At 50.5% G+C, this 27,946-nt stretch overlaps 1 protein-coding gene across 1 annotated transcript; it reads right to left on the bottom strand.

Moving 5' to 3' along the window:
* Positions 1-28: 28 nt before the first annotated feature.
* Positions 29-27,852, bottom strand: HDAC1 (histone deacetylase 1). The gene is made up of 14 exons (XM_033956802.1): positions 27,407-27,852; positions 25,965-26,077; positions 25,587-25,704; positions 22,621-22,695; positions 17,985-18,123; positions 16,740-16,881; positions 16,345-16,437; positions 16,033-16,141; positions 14,718-14,858; positions 14,309-14,417; positions 1,327-1,457; positions 1,061-1,207; positions 914-962; positions 29-795 (listed from the first exon to the last, which is right to left on the bottom strand). Exons 1-14 carry the CDS (start codon positions 27,453-27,455, stop codon positions 768-770), a joined length of 1,443 nt encoding a protein of 480 aa, XP_033812693.1. The 5' UTR covers positions 27,456-27,852; the 3' UTR covers positions 29-767.
* Between the last annotated feature and the right edge of the window lie 94 nt (positions 27,853-27,946).

Raw genomic sequence — 27,946 nt, 5'->3', positions numbered from 1 at the left:
TTAACAACTCAATTATAACAAAAACAGATAGAAATAAGCAAATTTTATTACAAAGATTTTCCAAATGAAAATAAAACTATCTGAAGGAAAAAACAGCAACATACAATGTTTCCCCAACCATTCAATGTACAGTTTCCTCACAGGACATGTCTCAGGGCAGGCCCTGGGCCACAAACTGCACAAATCAATCCAGCACCACGAAGATTGTACAAAATTTACATATGGCCCCTGCCCCCAGAAGACCTCTGTGACGTTAGCAGCATTTTGTAGGCTCAAAACTGCCCAGAAGCCCAAGAAAGGCGGTGGCAGCAGGACATCCCTTCCCACCTTTCTGTGAGGGGAGAGAGTGAAGGCAGAGTGAGGAAGACAATTCTCCGAGAAAACCTCCTCAGCTTCAAACAAGAAAAGAATGAGGAGGGAGGTAGCAGTGCACGGCCCCTGTGAGCTCCAGCCTGGGACACAGAGAAGGGGCTGAGGTCCGTTCTAGTTTCGGCACACGTATCAAACATAAATAAAGATTGGAAGCAGAAGGGATCAGGCCCTTTTCCCACCCAGCAAAGCACATAAGGACCCCCGTCCCCATTTGGAGATTCAGGCAAGCAAGAAGGAATCCATCAACCTCCAGGTTCAAGGCAGACAAAGAGCCTCCCCAAAAGTCTGCCCTTATTTCCAAGGTAGGAAAGGACAACTCCAGTTCCCTCCTCCTTCCAAACCCTTCCCCGTCTGTGTCTCAGGCAGGCAAGGAGGGATCTGGCTTCACTCGGCTCTTAAGACAGCTTTGTCTCTTCCTTCAACCTTAAAAGAAAGCAGAAGAGAGACGGTAAATTTACCTTTCATCCTTTCTAAAGGCAAAACACTGGGTGGCAGGACATGGGCACACCCCCATGCAAGCCGAGAGCAAGGGATTGATTACCTCTTGGGCTCCAGTTTCTCTTCTCTCCCTTTTTCCTCCTCTTTCACATCTGAAAAAGAGCAAAGGCATTCAAATGGCTAAAATCCCTCTCAATGTCCTTGGTTTCCCCCAGACCCCCTCCAGTGGCTCCCTCAGAGGTCTTCTCACCACTCCTCTCCTCGCCAGGCTTCTCCTCCTCAGTTTTACATCGCTTTGCTTTCTTATAATTGGAAATATTTCGACGCCCTCCCTCTCCCTCCTCCTCCGAGTCGGAGAATTCTTCATCGCAGACGATTCTCTTATCAGAAGAGCGAACTGCAAACAAAGAAGTTACCTCAGCAACTTTCCTCTTTTCACTTCCTTACTTGCTTGACTGACTACTTTTGTTGATTACAGCAGAGAATACAAACTGCTTCAGTAAGACAGACACCTACTTGATATGCGTTTGTCAGGATCTTCCTCGTCTTCATCTCCACTGTCATCTGGAAGTGCATCTTCCGGGATGCCCTGCATCTGCACCCCTGGGGCATGAGGGAGCATTCGCAAGTTCTCAAAGAGACGCTGCCTGTAAGGCAAAAAGGAAACAAGCCTGAAGTTGCTCTAAGCTCCGTTCAGAGCCTCCAAACCAGACCCCAAATTCATCGTGCCTCCAGCCCCCCTGCAGTTCTTATACCCCTCTGTATCCTAAGCTGAATGATTCTTCTGCATGCTTTTCAATAAAAGAACTTTGAACAAGCTGGAAAGTGCGCAGGTTTCATTCTCTTCATATGCAGACTTGTGGATTTGTGTAAGTAGAATGCCGGCCGGGGAAATCCCTGTGTGGGTGGTAAGGGAAGACCGGGCCTCCCCACTGCCTACAGCCGACGAGCAGTGCACGTGCGACGATTCCCCTTTTCAGCGGCCACAGCACTGCTTGGCGGGAGCACTATGAGCACTTTTTCAATTTCAAAATGGGAGATATCTCTACTAGACACCTGTAGTGCACAGCATTCACCACCTCCTCTCCTCCCCTCCCCAATCCAGCCAGAATAACCTGCCATAGGCTCTTCTTTGATTTGTGGAGCAGGGGGGCCTTCCTACCATAGTGTCACTTTCTTCCTGACCTAACTTCCAGCCCTCTATGCCTTGTCCTGCCCCATATAATTAGCTCTGGAATTCTTTGCCAAAAAAATGTGGTGAAAGCAGTTAGCATAGCACGGTTAAAAAAAAGGCTTGGCTAATTTCCTAAAAGAAGGAGAAATTAGATTCTTACCTGCTAATTTACCTTCTTTTAGCTTCTCCAGACCAGTAGAGGTTAATCTTTACGAATGGATATATATCCAATCATGACCAGCAGGTGGAGACTGAAAACAAAACTGTGGGACAGTATATACTATACTCCCTTCTCTATTTCCCTCAGTCTGCCGAATAGCCAAGCAGAACCAAGAACTGGAAAACAGAAAGAAAACAATACTCCGAACAGGAGTAACAATTAACATACCCAAGTGCTGTTGGAAAATGCAGAGGAGAAATACCCGAAGGAAAATGTCCCCACAGCTCGCCAGCTAAGCCAGCCGAGCCACAACTGCTGTTCTTCAATTCTCCCCGGCCCTAGAAAAATACTAGAACCCACAGCAAAAAACAAAAACTGCCCGCGAAACAGCCCCAACAACAACAACAGACAGGGTGGGGACCTCTACTGGTCTGGAGAAGCTAAAAGAAAGTAAATTAGCAGGTAAGAATCTAATTTCTCCTTCTTTAGCACTCTCCAGACCAGTAGAGGTTAATCTTTACGAATGGGACGTACCAAAGCAGTCCCTCTCACGGGCGGGACCCCCGAAGGGCCGATACCAGAACACGCTCACCGAACACCGCGTCCCGACGCGCCTGAATATCTACCCGATAATGTCTAACAAAGGAATGCAAGGAGGACCAAACCGCAGCCTTACAAATATCCACTGGAGGCACGAGCGACGACTCAGCCCAAGAAGCTGCCTGACCCCGAGTGGAATGAGCCTTGAGAAACTCCGGAACAGGCTTCTGTCTCAGAAGATAAGCGGAAGCAATCGTCTCCTTGATCCAGCGTGCAATAGTAGCCTTAGAAGCGCCAGCCCCCCGACGAGGACCCGCCAGAAGGACAAAGAGATGATCGGATTTCCGGAACTCCCGGGTCCGCTGCACATAAGAGCGGAGGACCCGACCGACATCCAACTTGCGCAGCTGCCGTTGCTCAGAAGTGCCCTCCCGACCACCCAAGACCGGGAGGACCACCGATTGATTGACATGAAAAGGAGAAACTACTTTCGGCAGAAAGGAAGGAACAGGCCGCAAGACAACCCGCTCCCTAGAAAACTCCAAGAAGGGAGCCCTACAAGAGAAAGCCTGTAGCTCAGAAACACGCCTAGCGGAAGTAATGGCCACCAAAAAGACCGCCTTCAGAGTAAGGTCCTTCAAAGAACAGCCATCCAACGGCTCGAAAGTCGGGCGCACCAAAACAGAGAGAACCAGATTGAGATCTCAAGAGGGAACCGAGGGCCGTAGGGGAGGCCTGAGCAACTTGGCCGCCCGCAAAAAGCAAATCACATCAGAAATGGCCAACAAACGCTGACCTGTCACCAACCCTCGAAAAGCTGACAGGGCCGCAAGTTGAACCCGGAGAGAAGACCAAGCCAGGCCTCTATCCAGGCCATCCTGCAAGAACTCTAGAATGTTAGGCAGGGAAGCGCGAAAAGAGACCACTCCCCGCGCCCGGCACCATCCCTCAAAGAGACGCCAAACCCGCACATAAGCCCGAGAGGTAGAAAGCCTCCGGGACCCCAAGAGTGTAGAGATCACCTTATCTGAATATCCCTTCTTACTAAGGCGACCCCTTTCAAGAGCCAAGCCATAAGACAGAAGGAAGAAGGGTCGAACATGGGAATGGGACCCTGCGTCAGAAGATCGTCCAAGAGAGGCAGAGGAAGAGGATCCGCCACCAGATGCCTCACCAGATCCGCATACCACGGACGTCGAGGTCAATCCGGAGCCACCAGAACCACCAGCCCCGGATGGTGAACAATGCGAAGAAGTACTCTGCCCACTAATGGCCAAGGAGGGAACACATACAACAGCCCCTCCGTTGGCCACGGTTGGACCAGAGCATCCAGACCCTCGGCCAGACCGTCCCTGCGACGACTGAAGAAGCGGGGCACTTTGGCGTTGCCACTCGTGGCCATCAGGTCCATCAGGGGCTGCCCCCAAGCCTGCACTATCAACTGAAACGCCACGGCGCCGAGACACCACTCTCCTGGATCCAGGAAGTGACGACTGAGGAAGTCCGCCTGAACATTTTCTACCCCGGCTATGTGAGAGGCCGAGAGGTCAACATGGGACTCCGCCCAAACCATGAGCCGAGCCGCCTCCTGCGCCACCTGAGTGCTCTTGGTGCCCCCCTGACGATTGATATAAGCCACCGCCGTGGCGTTGCCGACAGGACTCTGACCGACTTGCCCAACAAAAGGGAGTGGAAAGCTAACAGCGCCAGACGGACCGCTCTGGTCTCCAACACGTTGATCGACCAGGAGGCCTCCTCCGTGGACCAGGTGCCCTGAGCTGAGTGACCCAAACACTGAGCCCCCCAACCGAGGAGACTCGCATCCGTAAGGAGCACCGTCCACTGCGGGAGATCCAGACCCACCCCCTGAACCAGGTGAGGGGTCCGGAGCCAACAGCGCAGACTGCAGCGCGCCATGCCTCGCAGGGGAACAGGAACATCCAAATCGTGCCTTTGGGGAGACCACCTCCGGAGCAGAGCATATTGAAGAGGACGCATGTGGGCCCGCGCCCACCTCACCACGTCCAGGGACGCCGCCATCGACCCCAAGACTTGGAGGAAATCTCGCGTCCGAGGACACCGGGACGCCAAAAGCAGGCGAATCTGAGATTGCAATTTGCTCACCCGGGCCTCTGGAAGGAAGACCTTCCCCAAGGAGGTGTCGAATAGAACCCCAAGGTACTCCAGACGCTGAGCCGGGACCAACCGACTCTTGGAAAGGTTGACCACCCAGCCCAGCGACCGGAGAAACTCCACCACCCGAGCCGTAACCCGGGAGCTCTCCTGCAACGACTTTGCCCGAATCAACCAGTCGTCCAGGTAGGGGTGTACCAGGATGCCCTCCGACCGCAAGGCTGCCGCGACGACCACCATCACCTTGGTGAACGTCCGGGGAGCCGTGGCCAGACCAAAGGGAAGCGCACAGAACTGATAGTGCCGACCCAAGATCGCAAAGCGAAGGAAGCACTGATGAGAGGCCCGAATGGGAACATGCAAGTAGGCCTCCGTCAGATCGAGAGAAGTGAGAAACTCTCCCGGCTGAACCGCCAGAATGACTGACTGCAGAGTTTCCATGCGGAAAGATGGAATCTTGAGAGCCCTGTTGACCCCTTTCAAATCCAGGATGGGCTGAAAGGTCCCCTCCTTCTTGGGCACCACAAAGTAAATGGAGTACCTGCCGGTGCCCCACTCCGGAGGGGGCACTGGAACAACTGCCTTGAGATCTAGCAAGCGCTGAAGGGTCTGGCAAAAAGCCTGCGTCTTCCAAGGAGTCTGACATGGAGAGGCGAGGAAAAGGTCCGGCAGAGAGCGGGCGAACTCCAGGGCATAACCGTCCCGCACCACCTCCAGGACCCACTGATCGGACGTGATCTCGGCCCATTTGGGGAAAAATTTGCGCAGCCGGGCCCACACCGGAACCAAAGGGGGCGCCGGCAAGGAGTCATTGTGCAGGATGGGAAGCGGGGGAACCGGCGGAGGGATTCCCTGCCCCCCAACGGGCCCCCCGAAAGGGCTGCATGCGCTGGAAGAACCGACCCTGGGAAAACCCTGGAGCCGGGAAAGAAGCAGCCCCACGCCCAGGGCGATACTTGCGAAACTCCCGCAAATGCCCCCGGGCAGCGTCACCCCGAGACACAGGGCGGGCACGGTCCTCAGGCAGACGGGACACCTTTGAGTCCGTCAGTCTGAATCAACTTATCCAATTCCTCCCCAAACAAAAAGGACCCCCGAAAGGGAAATTTAGTAAGCTTAGCTTTGGACGCAGCATCCGCCGCCCAAGCGCGCGGCCACGCCAAAGGCCATAGACTTAGCCGAGATCCGCACCAAGTCATATAGAGCATCTGAGAGGAACGAGGCAGCCATCTCAATCTTCGCCACCTCCTGATCCACCAGAGACCAGTCATCAGACTCCCGATCCAGGACACGCTCAGCCCACCGAAACACGGCGCGAGCGACCAGCCCCCACAAATAGCCGCCTGGACCCCAAAGGCAGAGACCTGAAAATTTTGCTTAAGGATGTTCTCCAACTTGCGCTCCTCAGAGTCCCGCAAGGCAGAACCGCCCTCAACAGGCACGGTATGCCGCTTAGAAATCGCCGAGACCACCGCGTCCACGACTGGAGATGCTAAAGTAGCCCGATCCCCCTCTGGGATGGGATACAAACGAGCCATGCTACGCGCCAAATGAAACGGCGCCTCCGGCGTTTTCCACTGTTCCAGTATAATATCCCGAATATCCTGATGCATAGGAAAAGAGCGGGAAACGGAACAGATCCCCCGTAGCAGAGGGTCCCCCACACGCGGAGTCTCCGGCGGCACATCCTCAAAACGCAACACCGAAGAAACCTGTTGAATCAGGTCCGGCAGCTCATCTCTCTGAAAAAGGCGCACCACTGACACCTCTTCGCCGGACGACGGGAAACCCGACAACCCGCCGCCAGCGGCCGTCCCCTCAAGAGGGTCCTGGAAATCCTCAGAAAGGTCCAGGTCCTCATCCAGACCGACACGCTCCTCCGCCCATAAATCCTCGTCCCACGACACCTGCGGACGCTTGGACAAGGGAGGAGGAGAAGGGGACGCCACAACAGACGAGAGAGGCAAAGCCGCAGGGAGTGCGGAGGAAACCCCACTCCCCGAAACCCCCTGAGCGCAACCGGGACCCCCAGCCGCCTGAAAATAGGCTCTGCACAAGGAAAAAAAGAAATCAGGAGAAAAACCCCCCGAGGGTCCCAAGGGACTCCCTGCCACAGCAGGAGACCCAGCAGAAACCTGCCCCTGTTTTTCCAAGACAGGGGGAAGGTCACCTGAGGTGGAAGACAAAATGGAGGGGCCAGACTGAGAAGATGGCGACTTTCCCGCCAAAAAAGCTCCCTCCATAGCCTGTAGCGGCTGAGAAACCTGAACAGTCCCAGCCGCTAAAACAGGCAAGTCGGCATCAGCTGTCAAAACATCAGCTGAGAGGGAATTCCCAACAACCCGACCGTCGGCGGCTCGGGGAATCCCTCCGTGGGCGGTTGGGGAAGACCGGGCTTCCCCACTGCTCCCAGCCGGCTCGCGAGGCACCATCGGCGGGGAGCTCTGGGCGCCTGCAGCCGCTGCCGACGGAGCTCCTCCACCGCACCGGCCTGAACACCGCTTGCACAGGCCGGCCGCGAGTGCCTCGCGCCTGGAGCACAATGAGCACTTTTTCCCTTTAGAAGTGCTCATTGCTCCATACGCGACCTAGCTATAAAAAAGTGCCGGTTAGATGAAAAAATACAGTAAAATACAGTTTTCTTAAAGGGAAACAACCCTCCAGACCAGCACTACCTCAGGATTTTTTTTTTTTTTTACAGAACAGACTCCACAGGCTCTCGAAGCAAGGAGAAATTAGGTTCTTACCTGCTAATTTACTTTCTTTTAGCTTCTCCAGACCAGTAGAGGTTAACTTTACGAATGGGTATATATCTAATCATGACCAGCAGGTGGAGACTGAAAACAAAACTTTGGGACAGTATATCCTAGCCCCTCCTCTCTATTTCCCTCAGTCTGCCGAATAGCCAAGCAGAACCAAGAACTGGAAAACAACAGAGAGAAAAAACAATACTCCAAAAGGAGTAACAAATAACATACCCAAAATGCTGTTGGAAAATGCAGAGGAGAAATTCCCGAAGGAAGAATGTCCCCACAGCTCGCCAGCTAAGCCAGCCGAGCCACAGCCGCTGTTCTTCAATTCTCCCCGGCCCTAGAAAAATACTAGAACCCGCAGCAAAAACCAAAAACTGCCCGCGCAACAGCCCCAACAACAACAACAACAGACAGGGTGGGGACCTCTACTGGTCTGGAGAAGCTAAAAGAAAGTAAATTAGCAGGTAAGAACCTAATTTCTCCTTCTTTAGCACTCTCCAGACCAGTAGAGGTTAACTTTACGAATGGGACGTACCAAAGCAGTCCCTCTCACGGGCGGGACCCCCGAAGGGCCGATACCAGTACACGCTCACCGAACACCGCGTCCCGACGCGCCTGCACATCAACCCGATAATGACGAACAAAGGAATGCAAGGAGGACCAAACCGCAGCCTTACAAATATCCACTGGAGGCACGAGCGACGACTCAGCCCAAGAAGCCGCCTGACCCCGAGTGGAATGAGCCTTGAGAAACTCCGGAACAGGCTGCTGTTTCAGAAGATAAGCGGAAGCAATCGTCTCCTTGATCCAGCGCGCAATAGTAGCCTTAGAAGCGCCCGCTCCCCGACGAGGACCCGCCAGGAGGACAAAGAGATGATCGGACTTCCGGAATTCCTGGGTCCGCTGCACATAAGAGCGAAGGACCCGACCGACATCCAACTTGCGCAGCTGCCGTTGCTCAGAAGAGCCCTCCCGACCACCCAAGACCGGGAGAACCACCGATTGATTGACATGAAAAGGAGAAACAACCTTCGGCAGAAAGGAAGGAACAGGCCGCAAGACGACCCGCTCCCTAGAAAACTCCAAGAAGGGAGCCCTACAAGAGAAAGCCTGCAGCTCAGAAACACGCCTAGCAGAAGTAATGGCCACCAAAAAGACCGCCTTCAAAGTAAGGTCCTTCAAAGAACAGTCGTCCAAGGGCTCGAAAGGCGGACGCACCAAAACAGAGAGAACCAGATTAAGATCCCAAGAGGGAACCGAGGGCCGTAGGGGAGGCCTAAGCAACTTGGCCGCCCGCAAAAACCGAATCACATCAGGAAGAGCCGATAAACGCTGACCTGACACCAACCCTCGAAAGGCCGACAGGGCCGCAATATGAACCCGGAGAGAAGACCAAGCCAGGCCTCTATCCAGGCCATCCTGCAAGAACTCCAGAATGTTAGGCAGATAAGCGCGAAAAGAGGTCACTCCCCGCGCCCGACACCATTCCTCAAAGAGACGCCAAACCCGCACATAAGCCCGAGAGGTAGAAAGCCTCCGGGACCCCAACAGTGTAGAGATCACCTTGTCTGAATATCCCTTCTTGCTAAGGCGACCCCTTTCAAGAGCCACGCCGTAAGACAGAAGGGAGACGGGTCGAACATGGGAATGGGACCCTGCATCAGAAGGTCGTCCGAGAGAGGCAGAGGAAGAGGATCCGCTACCAGGTGCCTCACCAGATCCGCATACCACGGACGGCGAGGCCAATCCGGCGCCACCAGCACCACCAAACCCGGATGGTGAACAATGCGAAGAAGCACTCTGCCCACCAGCGGCCAAGGAGGGAACACATACAACAGCCCCTCCGTTGGCCACTGCTGGACCAGAGCATCCAGACCCTCGGCCAGACCGTCCCTGCGACGACTGAAGAAGCGGGGCACTTTGGCGTTGCCACCCGTGGCCATCAGGTCCATCAGGGGCTGCCCCCAAGCCTGCACTATCAACTGAAACGCCTCGGCGCCGAGACACCACTCTCCTGGATCTAGAAAGTGACGACTGAGGAAGTCTGCCTGAACATTTTCTACTCCGGCTATATGAGAGGCCGAGAGGTCCAGCAGATGGGATTCCGCCCAAACCATGAGCAGAGCCGCCTCCTGCGCCACCTGAGTGCTCTTGGTGCCCCCCTGACGATTGACCTAAGCCACCGCCGTGGCATTGTCCGACAGCACTCTGACCGACTTGCCCAGCAACAGGGAGTGGAAAACCAACAGCGCCAGACGGACCGCTCTGGTCTCCAACACGTTGATCGACCAGGCGGCCTCCTCCGCGGACCAGGTGCCCTGAGCTGAGTGACCCAAACACTGAGCCCCCCAACCCAGGAGACTCGCATCCGTCAGGAGCACCGTCCACTGCGGGAGATCCAGACCCACCCCCTGAACTAGGTGAGGGGTCTGGAGCCACCAACGCAGACTGCAGCGCGCCAAGCCTCGCAGGGGGACCGGAACATCCATCCCGTGCCTCTGGGGAGACCACCTCCGGAGCAGAGCATACTGGAGAGGACGCATGTGGGCCCGCGCCCACCTCACCACGTCCAGGGACGCCGCCATCGACCCCAAGACCTGGAGGAAATCTCGCGCCCGAGGACACCGGGACGCCAAAAGCAGGCGAATCTGAGATTGCAATTTGCTCACCCGGCCCTCTGGGAGGAAGACCCTCCCCAAGGAGGTGTCGAACAGCACCCCTAGGTACTCCAGACGCTGAGCCGGGACCAACCGACTCTTGGAAAGGTTGACCACCCAGCCCAGCGACCGGAGAAACTCCACCACCCGAGCAGTAACCCGGGAGCTTTCCTGCAACGACTTTGCCCGAATTAACCAGTCGTCCAGGTAGGGGTATACCAGGATGCCCTCCGACCGCAAGGCTGCCGCGACGACCACCATCACCTTGGTGAACGTCCGAGGAGCCGTGGCCAGCCCAAAGGGAAGCGCACAGAACTGAAAGTGCCGACCCAAGATCGCAAAGCGTAGGAAACGCTGATGAGAGGCCCGAATGGGAACATGCAAGTAGGCCTCCGTCAGATCGAGAGAAGTGAGAAACTCCCCCGGCTGAACCGCCAGAATGACCGACCGCAGAGTTTCCATACGGAAAGAGGGAATCTTGAGAGCCCTGTTGACCCCTTTCAAATCGAGGATGGGCCGAAAGGTCCCCTCCTTCTTGGGCACCACAAAGTAAATGGAGTACCTGCCCGTGCCCCACTCCGGAGGGGGCACCGGAACAACTGCCCTGAGATCTAGCAAGCGCTGAAGGGTCTGGCGAAAAGCCTGCGTCTTCCCCGGAGTCTGACATGGAGAAGCGAGGAAAAAATCCGGCAGAGAGCGGGCGAACTCCAGGGCATAACCGTCCCGCACCACCTCCAGGACCCACTGATCGGACGTGATCTCGGCCCATTTGGGGAAAAATTCGCGCAGCCGGGCCCCCACCGGAACCAAAGGGGGCGCCGGCAAGGCGTCATTGTGCAGGATGGGAAGCGGGGGAACCGGCGGAGGGATTCCCTGCCCCCCGACGGGCCCCCCGAAAGGGCTGCATGCGCTGGAAGAACCGACCCCGGGAAAATCCCGGAGACTGGAAAGAAGCAGCCCCACGCCCAGGGCAATACTTGCGAAAATCCCGCAAACGACCCCGGGCCGCACCCCCCCGAGACGCCGGACGGGCACGGTCCTCCGGCAGACGGGGAACTTTCGAGTCCGACAAAGTCTGAATCAACTTATCCAAGTCCTCTCCAAACAAAAACGACCCCCGAAAGGGAAATTTAGTAAGCTTAGCTTTGGACGCAGCATCCGCCGCCCAAGCGCGCAGCCACAACACACGCCTTGCGGCCACGCCAAAAGCCATAGACTTAGCCGAGATCCGCACCAAGTCATATAGAGCATCTGAGAGGAATGAGGCCGCCATCTCAATCTTCGCTACCTCCTGATCCACCAGAGACCAGTCGTCAGACTCTCGATCCAAGACCCGCTCCGCCCACCGAAACACGGCGCGAGCGACCAATCCCCCACAAATAGCCGCCTGGACCCCAAAGGCAGAGACCTGAAAATTTTGCTTAAGGATGCTCTCCAATTTGCGCTCCTCAGAGTCCCGCAAGGCAGAACCGCCCTCAACAGGCACGGTATGCCGCTTGGAAATTGCCGAGACCACCGCATCCACGACTGGCGAAGCTAACGTAGCCCGATCCCCTTCCGGAATGGGATACAGGCGAGCCATGCTGCGCGCCAGCCGAAACGGCGTCTCCGGCGTTTTCCACTGCTCCAGAATAATATCCCGAATATCCTGATGCATAGGAAAAGAGCGGGAAACGGAACGGATCCCCCGTAACAGGGGGTCCCCCACACGCGGAGTCTCCGGCGGCGCGTCCTCAAAACGCAAAACCGAAGAAACCTGCTGAATAAGGTCAGGCAGCTCATCTTTCTGAAAAAGGCGCACCACGGACGCCTCGTCACTGGAGAACGGGAAATCCGACAACCCGCCGCCAGCTTCCGTCCCCTCCAGAGAGTCCTGGAACTCCTCAGAAGGGTCCAGGTCCTCCTCCAGACCAACCCGTTCCTCCGACCACAAATTCTCGTCCCACGACACCCGCGGACGCTTGGACAAGGGAGGCGGCGGAGGGGACGTCACGCCAGACGAAAGAGGCAAAGCCGCAGGGAGCGCGGAGGAAAACCCACCCCCCGAAACCCCCTGGGCGCAACCGGGACCCCCAGCCGCCTGAAAATAGGCTCTGCATAAAGAAAAGAAAAATTCAGGAGAAAACCCCCCCGAGGGTCCCAAGGGACTCCCTGCCACAGCAGGGGACCCAGCAGAACCTTGCCCCTGCATAGTCAAAACAGGGGGAAGGTCACCTGAGGTGGAAGACAAAATGGAGGGGCCAGACAGAGAAGATGGCGGTTTTCCCGCCAAAAAAGCTCCCTCCATAGCCTGAAGCGGCTGAGAAACCTGAATAGTCTCAGCCGCTAAAGCAGGCAAGCCGGCATCAGCTGTCAAAAAATCAGCTGAGAGGGAATCCTTCGGGGAATCCCTCCGTGGGCGGTTGTGGAAGACCGGGCTTCCCCACTGCTCCAAGCCGACTCTCGAGGCACCATCGGCGGGGAGCTCTGGGCGCCTGCAGCCGCTGCCGACGGAGCTCCACCACCTCACCGACCCAAACCGCCGAGTTCAGGCCGGCCGCGAGTGCCTCGCGGCTGGACTAAAATTGTGTCCTACTCCCCCGGAGAAGGGCACAATTGCTCCATACGCGACCTAGCTATAAAAAAGTGCTGGTTACATGAAAAAATACAGTAAAATACAGTTTTCTTAAAGGGAAACAACCCTTCAGACCAGCAGTACCTCAGGATTTTTTTTTTTTTTTTTTTTTTTTACAGAACAGACTCCACAGGCTCTCGAAGCAATATGCCTTGCTTGACTTAGGGGGCAAGGCTTACTGCTGAGGCTCCTCTAAAAAAATGTGGGGAGGTGGAGGAAGTGGGGGGAGGGACCCCGCTCGTGACCCGCCGGGTTTAACACCCCCGAGGTCGGACGAACCCCCAAACAGAGTCCGCCCAAGCTCCGTCCGGCTAAAAACAGGGACAATAAACCCCCTAAACAAATTCCAACAGCCCTACCAAGGGAGATGGGTACAGATCACTCAACACCTGCTGGAGACTGAAAGAAGACTGAGGGAAATAGAGAGGAGGGGCTAGGATATACTGTCCCAAAGTTTTGTTTTCAGTCTCCACCTGCTGGTCATGATTAGATATATACCCATTCGTAAAGTTAACCTCTACTGGTCTGGAGAGTGCTAAAGAATATGCCTTGCTTGATTTAGGGGGCAAGGCTTACTGCTGAGGCTCCTCTAAAAAAATGTGGGGAGGTGGAGGAAGTGGGGGGAGGGACCCCGCTCAAGACCCACCAGGTTTGACACCCCTGAGGTCGGACGAACCCCCAAACAGGGCCCGCCCAAGCTCCGTCCGGCCAAAACCAGGGACTATAAACCCCCTAAACAAATTCCAACAGGCCTACCAAGGGAGATGGGTACAGATCACATCAACACCTGCTGGAGACTGAAAGAAGACTGAGGGAAATAGAGAAGAGGGGATAGGATATACTGTCCCACAGTTTTGTTTTCAGTCTCCACCTGCTGGTCATGATTGGATATATACCCATTCGTAAAGATTAACCTCTACTGGTCTGGAGAGTGCTAAAGAAAAGCCATTATTAAGATGGATTTGGGGAAATCCATTGCTTATTTCTAGGACAAGCAGCATCAAATCTCTACTCTTTGGGATCTTGCCAGGTATTTGTGACCTGAATTTGCCACTGCTGGAAAGAAGATATTGGCTTAATAGAGCTTTGGTTTGTTCCAGTATGGCAAGCATCTGTTCTTATCTATATGTCTCTCTCTCTCTCTGCCCCTCCACACATGCAGAGGGATGAAAGGACAGGCAGACTAGAAGTGTCCTTGTGTCAACACAGTATACTGTACTTAGAAACGGTGACTTGTATAAAACAAGCTGGTATCTTGCTGCAGTCAGAGAAATTCATACCAAGCTGTGGATTCTGCTGCACACCACCTCTCCAATTTGTGTTTCTTCATGAGAAGACCCAGGCCCCTGAATCCTGTCTCATGGTGACAGCCCCAGCCCCACAAAGCCTGAGCTCATTGTCCCTTCCAGGGAATTCCCTGCTTCCCCCCCTCCTGGTGATGGCTCAGGACACCCCCAACACACTCACTTGATCTTCTCCAGATAATCATTGGTGTTCTGGTTGGTCATGTTTGATGGACTGATGTGAAGCTTAAAATCTGGTCCAAAGTATTCAAAGTAATCGTTGTATGGCAGCTCTAGGGAGAGATGATCGAGTTAAAGGTGACAGCTCAGATATGAAGATGCCCTATCACAGCTTAACTTGCTATATGTCTTGTACATCTAGCACGAAAGACCTTTTCTCACTTCCTGATGATTGAGTGCACAGAAGATTCACAGACTCGCACTTTCCCTGAAGACCCAGGACAGAAAATGCAGAATCCTTCCCTCCCCAAAACAATCAGCCTGCTGGTGTAGTTACATTAGGCTAAAATATTCCTATCCCTCCTTCTTTCCTTCACTGACTTTAAGCTAACCACTGCACCAAACCAGCTTACCATTTGGAATCTCTGCGTCCAGAGCCACCGAAGTCTCAAAGGTCCAGCAGCGGGCCACGTTGCGGATGGTATAGCCACCACCCCCCAGCATCAATAATGGCAAGTTAAAGGTCTTTATGAATTCCACACACTTTGCATGACCTGTGTGGACAGGGACACAGAACACTTGTGATCGGATGGCCAAAATCTATTTTACACAAGGAGACCGAGGAAGAAAAAGAGGAGGTGGGAGGAAGGGCAGAACGCAGCAGTGTAAAGAAAGGAGTAATAAGAGTGGCTGAGGAGGGTTAGGGAACTCTCGGCAAGAGAAGCTGACAGACAGGCTCAAGAGGCAGCAAGGGAGCTGTATTTATGGTCCCTGCTTGGCCTGTCCTCTCTGGGGCTGAATATCAAGAAGGACCTCTGAATTGCTCCTGAGAAATAACCTCCACCTCACCCTTGTGCTGGTGGAATTGAATTCTCCTAGTCTGGGGCAGTGACAGAAGGGAGTTAACATAGTGAATTGCATCATTGTGAGGGCAATTTTAAAAACACCATACACATGTAAATAGTACTTTCACACTAATAAAAATGGGGGGGGACTCGAGGTGGTAATGGTCCTATAGGACCCCAGTTCAGTCCAACCAGACACAGGAGTAGACAAAAAGGCCACTGCCTAACCTGTCCAACAGCCCCTGCCAAGACCTAAACATAGAAGACTGCACAGGCTCCCCACTCCACCTGCCTGAGACTGAGAACAGACTGAGGGGCAACACAGCCCACTTGTAGTGTTAGAATTCAGTGTGTTCTCAGTCTCCACCTGATGACAGAGGAGCATAAGCCCATCTGTCTGTGCCGGTCTGGAGGGACGCTAAGGAAACACACATTTCTCCAGCTAACACTAAATAGGTGGATGACAGGAGTAGACTAATGAGGACAGGAACCAGGCACTGAGCATGGAAGGATCATAAAAACAGAACAGGATTGCTCACCACTCCACCTGCCTAAGACTGAGAACAGACTGAGTCGATGAGGGGCAACACAGCCCACCAGGCACTGAGCATGGAAAGATCATAAAAATAGAACAGGATAGCACAGGCTCCCCACTCCACCTGCCTGAGACTGAGAACAGACTGATTCGATGAGGGGCAGCAGTTCAGTGTGTTCTCAGTCTCCACCTGCTGGTCTGGAGGGATGATAAAGAATGGTACTTTCATACTTTCCTTTGGAGCTTTCCAAGTGAATGTATTCATCTACTTCCACTTTGAAAACTAACCCAGGGAACTGAAGCAGCAGCTGAGGAGGAAGAGGTTCAGTTAGCAGTGCCATCATCTACCTTTGATGGTTAGATTGAAGCATCCCAGCCTGTCTCCAGAAAGAGAATCAGCTCCACACTGCAGAACCACAGCACTGGGCTGGTACATCTCCATCACTTTTGTCATCACCTGCAGAAGAAAAGCAATTATAGGTTGAAATAGAGCAGGAGACGGCGAGAAGGGAGAGATCCACAGCCACACGGGAAACTCCTGCTCAACCTCAATTTTTGCACGGTTGCTGGAATTTCCCAAAACCGGCCAAAATCATCTGTCATATCCATAATGAGACTAGGCATGCAAACACCAGCAAAACCCCCCCAAAAACCACTTACCGGCTTAAAAATGGCCTCATAGGATTCATCATCAATTCCATCCCTGAGAGGGTAGTTTACGGCGTAGTATTTCCCCTTTCCAGCACCAATATCCTAGAGAGAGAGAGATGAGGAGTCAGAGGAGCAGCCAGGCTCCAAAAACACAGGACTAGAAAATGACCCGGGGTCAAATTTGTCCCTGTGCCCGCAGGAATGCAATTTCCCCATCCCCGCGAGTTTTGTCGCTGTCCCTGTCCCATTCCTGTAAGTTCTGCCTTGAACACTTAAGATTTTAAAGTGTTTGAGGCTTGTGTAGATGAGGACAGAGCTTGCAGGAATGGGACAGGGACAAATTTGTCCCCGCGTCATTCATTCCACACAGGACTTTCAAATCAGTGAACAGAGCACCATCTCACCCGCAGATCTCCTGTGCCAGGGAAGTACTCGCCATACTTGTGGAAGGACACCGTCATGACTCGATCTGTGGTGTAAAAAGCTTCCTCCACACCATCCCCATGATGAATATCAATGTCTATATACAGCACTCTCTGGTGGTACCTGAGACACAGAGAGGAAGACGTTAGCCAAGCATCAACAGAGAAACAAGAGTGGTGCAAAGCATGCAATATGGGCACTGAATGCCTGGCAAAGAGCTAATATCAAGACTGGGTCAAATCTGCCCTTTTGAGAATGCTACAATCAGTGTGTTTGTTGGGTTATTCGCTTCACATCAACTTCATATTTAGACTCTAGTGAGGCAACTGAGGGATTCTGCAGTAGGGAAGGCTTATTTGGATTTGTTTTTCCTCTTTTTTGGGTTGGGGGGCACAGAGGAATGCTACACAGATCAGTATTACCCCTATCTATTTAACATCTATGTACCTGAAGAATTAGGTTTTTCCTAAAAGTCCTAGGTCAATTATTTCCCGAAATTATCACCAAGAGAGTTATCAAACTTGGCAACTTGAAGAGATTGAAATTAAATTGTAGAAAATCAGACACACTCTATGCAGAAAAAAGAAATCACATTCATCAGAAAGGTTTTTTGGATACCGATTTAACCTTTGAGACGTGTCTGTAGGGGTAGAGTCACCATTTGGGGGTCCTACAAGGTATTTACCAGTTAGCAGTGCTTCTTTCCTCAGAAAATCAATGCATGGTGTACCAGTGCATGCTTGGGGTTACCCGACCAGGAACTGTGGAGAATACATTTATTGTTCTGTTTGGAACATTTTTTTTAAAAGTAAACAAATTCAAGATATGGGTGAATTACAGGTTAGGGACTGTGTCACCGATTCAAGTAGAATGTCAGTTTAAACTATTGCTTTAGGCTTCTAAAGTGTTATTAGGAAGCTCCACTGTACTTGCCAGAACTGTTAAAGGTTTTGCGGGAGTCAGGGGGGGTCCCAGGTGTGAAAGAGTTAAGTCTACAAGTGACCCATAGCATAAGAGGTCCATCAAGCCCAGTATCCAGGTCACAAATACCTGACAAGATCCTCGTTTGTAGGATTCACTACCACAGGACATTAGAACCTTTAGTAAACAGATACAGGCAAGGTATTTTAACTATGTTGCTCTAAAGTATATCCTTGAGTATTTTGTTTTCATGTGTAGGTTTTGATATGGCTTAGCATTTAGCAATCACACAGAGGGACACCTACTTCAACAGCTCCAGAATGGCCAAGACTATATCATTCACGTAGCAGAAGCCAGAAGCTTCGGACTTCTTGGCATGATGAAGGCCTCCGGCCCAATTCACAGCTATGTCTGTCTGCTGCTTGTTTAGTTTAACCGCACTGGCTGGAAAGGGAAAGGAATCAGAGAGAGAAATCTCATCACCAAAGGTTCACTGTGCCACAACAACATCCCTCTGCCCCTAAATAGCATCTGGATTCTAATTTCTTGTCTTTTCGAAATCTGAGCTCGAGGTACAACGAAGCGTGACTTGCCCATGCCCCCATAGCCAATCTGCACATGACAATATTTTTGAATTTCTTGCAGCCCCAGGTTCTAGCCCCACTCACTGCGCTGTCAGTGCACTTCTTTCGACGCGCTGCCATATGCGCCTAGAAATGGCCTCTCTCGAATACCAGCCAGTGTAAAAGCATGTGCAATGATGTGATGGTTTAGATTTTGCCAACAGGTATCAAGAGGAGCAGAGTCTAGGTGGGTTAAAGTACATAAGTAGATTATATATGTGTGGATTAGCACCTTATATGTGAATAATATGAGCATGATTGCTGCTGCTTAGGTGTCTTTAACCTGCCTGTGTAAGTCTGTTGCATGCAACTACATTATAAACCATATGGAGAACTGGATCTTACCTGCTAATTTACTGTCCTTTAGTCCCTCCAGACCAGCACAGATGGGTATTTGCACACCGACCAGCAGGTGGAGACAGAGAACCACTAAACTCAGGTTTTGGCTACACACCTATTGTGCAATCCCTCAGTAATCCAATAATTGAATAGCAAAGCAGACAACAACAAACCAGATTTTCCTCTCAGATGTCGAATCAACCACTCTCGAAAAAGAAAGTAATGCAAGGCTATCTATGCAATGGTATGCATCGCTGCTCTGCAAGGACCCCACTGGCATTATCGACCAAGTCTGTCCCACATCAAATTCCACACTCTCTCAGTAGTGAGCATCCTGGCTTTTTTTTAATATCTTCTTGAAAGCGGGTCTGAGAGACTGAAAGAAAATAAATTAGCAAGAAAGATCTAATTTCTCCTTCCACAGCATCCCTCCAAACCAGCACAGATGGGAAGTACCAAAACAGTGACCATCGAGGGTGGGCCCCTGAAAACATGAGATCAACACCCAAGCTCAAATGCCGCATCCTGACCTGAACACACATCTAAGTGACAATGACACACAAATGCCACCTTACAAGTTTCAAGTTTATTTAAAATTTGATAAACCACTTATCAAATATCTAAGTGGTGTACATAATTACAAAGTTATGCAGAGAGACAGCAACCAAGACAGACTGGCAAAATAATAGGAAAGAGGGGAGAAATAAAATAGTCAAAAGGCAAGAGAAGCATTGGAAGGATGTTAAAATCTAATAAGATGGTAAGATTATGCAGACTCCAACTTTTATCCATAAAATATCTCTCGGTTGTCTAATAGCCACCAGACGTGGTTATAGGGATTCAATGTTCAACACTATTTTTCAATGTCCCTTAGAGAGAATGGGTTTCTTTTTGGAAATTACTCAAATATCCTACAGCTAACCAAGGCAGAGAGTGGAGCGTCTAGGGATAGACGACCAAAGTTTTTCAGCTGTGTGACACCGATAAACGTGTGTGCTGGAGAATCCCCTGACGAATGTTCTAGTAACTGAAACGCTATTCCCAGGCGTTGGGAGTGAGAGAATCTGGATTGTGCTGGAATCCCATGGGAAAGATAAGTGTGATGGATTTTGACATTTAAAAGGAACATTTTAGATATAATTAACTTATAAAGACCGTGCAAGATATATACAAAAAAGTGTAAAAATAGGGAGGTTGGGGGGAGGAGCTGGGAGTGGTGAAGCGGGTGCTGGAATAGCTGTGCGCTATAGGAGGTCCCATGAGCCCTGTCCCAGGTAGAGATTTCTGATGTTCCTCTCCTTGGTTAGCTGTAGGATATTTGAGTAATTTCCAAAAAGAAACCCACCAAAAAAGAAATTTATCCTCGCGCACTGCACTGGCTGCTTCATGACCTGCCCCACTAGCGCTTTCCTCTGCCACATCACCGATGATGTCATCAATGATGCGGCAAAGGGAAGGCCGCATAGTAGCCCATTCAGAATGCTGCCACTGCTGCTGCTTTAGGAGGCCTCAGTGGTATGTCAGGTCTTACCAGGGTAAGGGTTGCTGAATCAATGAGTCCAATTTTCTTGGACAAATCGATTCGCTTAAGTGAACTGGTGAACCAATTCAAATTGGCAAATCGGACAGCACTACTGGAAACTGAGAACAACTGGATTACTGAGTGATTGCTTATAGCCAAAACTCGTGGTGGTTCTGTCTCCACCTGCTGGTTGGAATGCATATACCCATCTGTGACGATCTGAAGCAGGGGTCTCAAACTCCCTCCTTGAGGGCCGCAATCCAGTCGGGTTTTCAGGATTTCCCTAATGAATATGCATGAGATCTATGTGCATGCACTGCTTTCAATGCACATTCATTGGGGAAATCCTGAAAACCCAACTGGATTGCGGCCCTCAAGGAGGGACTTTGAGATCCCTGATCTGGAGGGATGTTATTAAACATAGAAACATGATGGCAGATAAAGGCCAAACGGCCCATCTAGTCTGCCCATCCACAGTAACCATTATCTCTTTCTCTCTCTGAGAGATCCCACGTGCCTATCCCAGGCCCTTTCGAATTCAGACACAGTCTCCATCTCCACCACCTCTTCCGGGAGTCTGTTCCATGCATCTACCACCCTTTCTGTAAAAAAGTATTTCCTTAGATTGCTCCGGAACATATCACCTCTTAACTTCATCCTATGCCCTCTCATTGCAGTTTCCTTTCAAATTAAAGAGACTCGACTCATGCGCATTTACGCCAAGTAGGTATTTAAACGTCTCTATCATATCTCCCCTCTCCCGCCTTTCCTCCAAAATATACAGATTGAGATCTTTAAGTCTGTCCCCATACACCTTATGATGAAGACCACACACCATTTTAGTAGCCTTCCTCTGCACCGACTCCATCCTTTTTATATCTTTTTGAAGCTGCGGCCTCCAGAATTGTACACAATATTCTAAATGAGGTCTCACCAAAGTCTTATACAGAGGCATCAATACCTCCTTGTTCCTACTAGCCATACCTCTCCCTATGCAACCTAGCATCCTTCTAGCTTTCGCCGTCACCTTTTCAACCTGTTTGGCCACCTTAAAATCATCACATACAATCACATCAAAGTCCTGCTCTTCTGTCATGCACATAAGCTCTTCACTCCCTAATCTGTATCGTTCCCTCGGGTTTTTGCAGCACAAATGCATGACCTTGCATTTCTTAGCATTAAATTTTAAGCTGCCAAATTTCAGACCATTCTTCAAGCTTCGCCAGATCTTTCTTCATGTTATTCACACCATCCTGGGTGTCTACTCTACTGCAGATTTTCGTATTAGCTGCAAAGAGGCAAATCTTACCCAACACCCCTTCAGCAATATCGTTTATAAAAATGTTAAAAAGAACAGGTCCAAGAACAGAACCTTGAGGCACATCACTGGTAACATCCCTTTCCTCAGAGAGATCTCCATTGATCACTACCCTCTGTCGTCTTCCACTCAACCAGTTCTTGACCCAGCCTGTCACTTTGGGAACCATCCCAAGGGCACTCAGTTTATTTATTACACATCTGTGTGGAACACTGTCAAAGGCTTTGCTAAAAGCTAAATACACCACATTTAGCGCACATCCTCTATCCAATTCTCTGGTCACCCAGTCAAAGAAATTGATCAGATTTGTCTGACAAGACCTACCTCTAGTGAATCCATGTTGCCTCCGGTCCTGTAATTCACCATTCTCTGTTTTAAAAAGTGTTTCCATTAATTTGCTTACCACAGAAGTCAGACTTACCAGCCTGTAATTCCCTACTTCTTCCTTACTTCCACTTTTGTGGAGAGGGACCACATCCGCTCTTTGCCAGTCCTCCGGTACCACTCCTGACTCTAGAGACTTGTTGAAGAGGTCAGACAGTTCCTTTAGCACCCTCAGATGTACACCATCCAGCCCCATTGCTTTGTCTACCTTTATTTTAGCTAGCTCCTCACGAACACAACCCTCTTAAAATCGATCAGGGTCTATTACTCCTCCATCCCTATTCACGTTTGTCTTCTGCGGTCCCGCTCCCGACGCTTCAGCCATGAACATAGAACTGAAATATCTGTTAAGCAATTCGGCCTTTTCTTTATCAGCTTCTACATATTCGTCCCCTTCACCTTTGAGTCTCACAATGCCACTTTTGCATTTCTTATCACTAATATATCTAAAAAATGTCTTGTCTCCCCGTTTTACCGTGTCAGCTATTTTTTCTTCCATTTGCATTTTTGCTTTCCTGACTACAAGTCCAGCCTCTCTTAACTGTTCCAGATACTTTTGCCTGTCTTCCTCTTTCTGCGATCTTTTGTAATTTATGAAAGCTAACCTTATTCCTTATCTTCTCAGCAGGGGCGAAATAACTCACTGTTCTCAAGCAGTTAGCAAATGTCCTTCAAACAACAATCGAATCTCATTTACTGTAATTCTCTGAGAAGCTAAGTTTTGAGAAATAAAATGAAATATGCAATTGTCTTACCCACTGAGCCACCGGTGGAGAGCTGACAAAATTCAAACAAACCATCAAACACAGGACAGTCTTCTCCAACATTAACTGAAAATAAAAGGTTACAGTTTTACTACGCACAGCTCTCAGACTTGAAGCAAGACTGAAAGTAGAGCCCTGAGTTGTACAACTAAACAGTCCCCACTAGAGCTTGAGAGAGGGAACAAAGCATGTGCAGCTCCTCAACTGTCAGTCAAGGGGGAAGCTTCTCAGCTGAATCCCAAACCATCAACCAGCACTCCCAGCCTCCAAGAATTGGCTTCATTAATTTTTAAGTGGAAGTCTGGGTGAGCAGGAGAGATCTTTCAGAAGTTCTCTACTCTCCACAGGAAGTAGCAGTTAATTCAGGCGCACATATCATTACATTACATTTGTGATTTCTATTCCGCCTGTGCCTTGCGGTTCTAAGCAGATTACAGTTAAAAGAGATCAGGACATTACCGAGAGAATTACATTACAACGATTTAAGTAGATTACATGTTGTGGTATAGAAATACAAGTATAAGATATCTGGATTTATCGATAGAATAACTTGACAGGGTTCAAGTAGTTACAAGGTTCAGTGGGGAAAACAATATAGGCAACTGAAGAAAGATACCCAACTTTGAAGGAATCAGTTAAGTGGATACCTAAGGGAGATGCTTATTTAGGAGAAGGTTAAATGGATACCTAAGGGAGATGCTTATTTAGTTTGGATATTTTTGGTAAATGAGGTTCAAGGGGATGACTAGTGTGTTATTTGCTGGGGAGAGTGCATGTGTGATTGGGGAGGGGAATATTAAGTAAGGACGTGTTTTTTGAAAAGAAATGTTTTGATTTCTTTCCGAAACATTTTGATGTCTGTTGTTTTGATCATCAGTTTGGTGATGGTGGGGTCAATTTTCGCTGCCTGAGTTGCTAGAAGGCTGTCGTAAAGTTTCTTACGTCGGGTACCATTATGAGGGGGGAAGGTGAAAAGATTCTGAGTTCTTCTTGATCTGGGTAGTCGGTAGCGGCAAAGACGGTTGTTCAGGTAATTGGGGGCCATACCATGGGTTACTTTGAAAAGTAAGCAGTAGAGTTTGAATTGAGTTCTTGCTTTTATCGGAAGCCAGTGAGAGTCTACATAGGCGGGTGTGACGTGGTCGAATTTGCTGAGCGAGTAGATGAGTCTGATAGCTGTGTTCTGAACGGTCTGTAGTTGTTTTATCATAGTATTTGGGCAAGGTAGGTAGAGGTTGTTGCAGTAATCTAAGGAGCTGAGTATGAGGGATTGTACAATGATCTTGAAGTGTTCTTTGGAAAATAATTTTCTTATTTTTCTTTGGTTTCGCATGGTGAAGAATGCTTTTTTTATGGTTTTGTGTATTTGTGTTTGCATTGTGCAGCCTCTGTCTAGGTGTGTTCCCAGAATTTTGAGAGTATTCTGTATTGGATATTTGATTGTGTTTACATCTGGTTCTGTTAGGGATGGTTTTTGTTCCTTCTCTAGTAGTAGGAATTTGGTTTTCTCCGCATTCAGTTTTAACTTGTGGTTTGTCATCCATTTTTCTACAGTTTCCAACGTTATTTTCAGGCGTCCGTTGGAGGTGGGGTCTTGGATGTCGAAGGGGAGGAGGATGGTTATATCATCTACGTAGCTGAAGGATGTAATGTTTAGGGCGTCTAGGGCCGTGCCTAGGGATGCTATGAAGAGGTTGAAAAGTATGGGCGATAGAGGGGATCCTTGTGGAACTCCGCAGGGATTTGACCATGAGTCGGATAGAAGATCATTTGACTTGACTCTGTATGATCTTGTTTTGAGGAATCCTTGGAACCAGTTGAGAACATTACCTGATATTCCTATGGCATCTAGTATCTGGAGTAGTATGGAATGGTCAACTAAGTCGAATGCTGCTGAAAGATCGAGTTGGATGATTAGTAACTTATTTCCTTTGCTGAGGTGCTGACGGGCTATGTCTAGTAGGGAAACCAGAAGTGTTTCAGTACTGTGATTGGTTCTGAATCCGGATTGAGTAGGGTGTAGGATGTGGTGGTCTTCTAGGTAATTGGCGAGATATTGTGCTACTAGACCCTCTATGAGTTTGACTTATAGAGGTATAGAAGCGATTGGTCTATAATTTGTTGGGCTGTCTATTGGGCCTTTGGGGTCTTTTAGTATGGGAGTAATTATGATTTCGCCAAGTTCCGGGGGGAACTGACCTTCCCTTAGGGTGGTTTGCAGCCATAGCGTGAGACCAGCTGTGAATTTAGTGGACGCTGTAGCTAGTAGATAAGGAGGACAATTGTTCAAATCACATGAAGATTTGCTGTATTTTTTGTACAGCCGGTCTAGGTCTGACCATTGTGTCGTTGGGAAGTCGGTCCAGATCCTATCTGCTGAGGTGGCTTCGTCTTTTGTGGGTTTTGTTAGTATCTCTTCTAAGATGTTTCGAGAGTTGTTGAATGTGGATCTGATTGTGATGATTTTGTGTTTGAAATGGTCCGCTAGTTGGGAGGCTGTTGGAGTTTGGTTTCCTAGGGTGGCGAGGTGGGGTTTGGTATCAGTGAGATTTCTGACAAGGTTGAAAAGTTTTTTTGTGTCCGGTTTATCGGTGCCAATGAGTTTGGAGTAGTAGTCTGTTCTTTTTTCCTTCAGTTTGATTTTGTATTGTTTGATTTGGTGTCACCACATGAAGTTGATGGGCAATTGTTTTGTATTCATTCTAACTGATTAGAAATCTCCTATCAGAACCTAGTAGGAAGACACATTTTTGAGATTTTGATAAAGTCCTTTCATCTCAAGAATATTAGTTTCCCTGTAGGAGATGAGAGGCAAAGAAACTACAGTGGGATTTGGAGTCATAAGCCCCAGATTTTTAGATACTTCAGCCAAGAAAGCAAGCAGCACCAGGAAACCTATGGAAAGAGAAAGAGCAACAAAGGGAGAGAACAGGGTGGAAGAAACATGCTCAACTTACATCTCTGCATTTGCTTGCTGTATTCTGACATGTTATCTGGGCGGATGGACCGTAGAAACTTGATGTAATCATCACTATGGTACTTAGTCATCTCTTCTGCATTTGCCTTGTGTGGACGCTTCACGGGAAGAACAAAGAACACATGCACAGTTAATGCAAAAGGCAATTCCACACGTCTCCTGGCCCAATACCAACCAACCACTCAGACCTCTTTTTACGAAAGTGCGATAGCCGCGCTGAATGGCTTCCTATGAGAATCGGAAGCAATGCGGCTCCCTATGCTAGAAACTGCTATCGCAGTTTTGTAAAAGAGGAGGGACAATCTCACACTTTCTTCTGTTTGTCATCACATGGGCCACTTTCTACTTCCATCCTTACATATATTTCCATTTTTCTGTAGAGACCATAGTTGAGCAAGAGATTGTGAGTCATTCGAATGCGGTGAGGCTTCATGGGATGCCCCTGTCCGTAGTAGTAATTTCCAACATCCCCTGGAAAAGAGCAAGAATTGCAGATAAAGAAAAAGTCTTCCAAGTTGACATTTGTGGGGGTATAAGAAACAATGTGGTATGGTATCTCCCCAGTGCCGGTCAAGGGTCCATTTTGGGTGAGTCGGGGGTCTGACTCCAGTGACAGGGGATCTGTTCTATGTAGGTCTCGGGTCTGATACTGAGGGTGAAGGTTTCAGTCCTAGAGAAGGAGTTCAAGCTATATGGATCAGGAGTAGGGAGAAAGAATGTGGCTAAGGGGTCCTGTTGGATATGGTCATTGAAATTAAGTCTTGGGAGATGGGTTTGGCTAAGGAAATGGGACCCAGAATCCAATCATGGGGAAGATGAATCTGTTTGTTTGGAAGAGAGGGGTGGATTCTGAAAGGTGGGAGTGAGGATGAAGGTGGGGGTATCCCATTGGAGCTGGGTCCCAGAATCCATTCCTGGGGTTAGGGGTCTGGGTTTTTTTGGGGTGAGAGGAGGTGGGAACCCATTGGATCCGGGGCACCGAATCCATTCCTGGGGATAGGAGTCTCTTCATTTTGGGTGGGGGTTGGGGGAACCCTTTGGATCCAGGGTCCAGAATCCATTCCTGAGGATAGGGGTCTCTTCATTTTGGGTGAGGGTAGGGGAACCCATTGGATCCGGCGCACAGAATCCATTCCTGGGGATAGGGGGTCTCTTCATTTTGGGTGGGGGTGGGGGGATCCCATTGGATCCGAGGTCCAGAATCCATTTGGAGAGAAAGGGGTCTCTTCATTTTGGGTGAGAGGGGGTGGGAACCCATTAGATCCAGGGCCAGAATCCATTCCTGGGGATAAGGGGGGTCTCTTCATTTTGGGTGGGGGTTGGGAGAACCCATTGGATCCGGGGTTCAGAATCCATTCCTGGGGTTAGGGGTCTCTTCATTTTGGGTGGGGGGGGGAACCCATTAGATCCAGGGCCAGAATCCATTCCTGGGGATAGGGGTCTCTTCATTTTGGGTGGGGGTTGGGAGAATCCATTGGATCCGGGGTCCATTAGGGGGTCTCTTCATTTTGGGTGGGGGTGGGGGAATCTATTGGATCCAGAGCCAGAATCCATTCCTGGGGTTAGGGGTCTCTTCATTTTGGGTGGGGGTGGGGGAACCCATTGGATCATGGGCCAGAATCCATTCCTGGGGATGGGGGTCTCTTCTTTTTGAGGGGTGGGGTTGGGGGGAGCCAAGTTCCGGTGTCCAGCTCCGGGGAGGGGCCCGAGTCGGTTTTGTCGTTCCCGCGGCAGAGGCGGGGTTGCGGGCGGTGCTGTGACGGGGGGTTGGGAGCCTCGGCCCCCCCGGACCTCACTCACCGTCGTAGTAGTAACAGACTTTCTTCTTTGTTCCTTGAGTCAGCGCCATTTTCCCTCCCTTCCGCAGCCGCAGCGCAACCGATCCCGGGAGGGGGGCGGGCTCTTCGGCAGCAGCCAATCAGAGCGCGCTGCGTGCAGCCGGGGAACCAATCGGAGTTGCGGAGGCGTGGCTTCCCTCGACTAGCAGGGGAGAGTGTGGTCGATCGGGGACCTGAAAGCAGGTTGATGCCAGGGTGGGGGAGGGGCCGGTGCCTTAGCCCGTCCTTGCCCCGGCGAGCTGACCGCCTGCTTAGCCGGGGGCAGGAGAGGACAGGCAAGTGTGAAGCGCCTCCCTAGCGGGGGCCACGTGCCTCTTGGCAGCCTCCGTGCTGACCCCCCCCAAGAGAGGGGTGAAGGGGAGTCCGCTGGCCCCCACTTACATACTGGGCTTACCCAATAGCGACTAATGCACAGCCCTGGCGCAGATTTGTATGCCTGTCACCTCCATTATATGCAAATCTCTCTCATGCATATTCATTAGGGCTAGCCCGAAAACCCGAC

Source organism: Geotrypetes seraphini, chromosome 8 (genome assembly GCF_902459505.1).
Source record: "Geotrypetes seraphini chromosome 8, aGeoSer1.1, whole genome shotgun sequence".
NCBI lineage: Eukaryota > Metazoa > Chordata > Amphibia > Gymnophiona > Dermophiidae > Geotrypetes > Geotrypetes seraphini.
The sequence above is the reverse complement of the archived record's forward strand: the minus strand, read 5'-3'. Positions and strand labels throughout refer to the sequence as shown.

Bases quoted from the DNA above. Each gene is read 5' to 3' on its own strand.
- HDAC1 (XM_033956802.1), bottom strand. From the start codon at position 27,455: ATGGCGCTGACTCAAGGAACAAAGAAGAAAGTCTGTTACTACTACGAC. The intron at 25,705-25,964 runs GTAAGGATGGAA...CTTCCCGTGAAG, and splicing joins ACAGAAAAATGGAAATATAT to CGTCCACACAAGGCAAATGC. The intron at 14,859-16,032 runs GTAGATGATGGC...CTGTCCACACAG, and splicing joins CTTCAATCTAACCATCAAAG to GTCATGCAAAGTGTGTGGAA.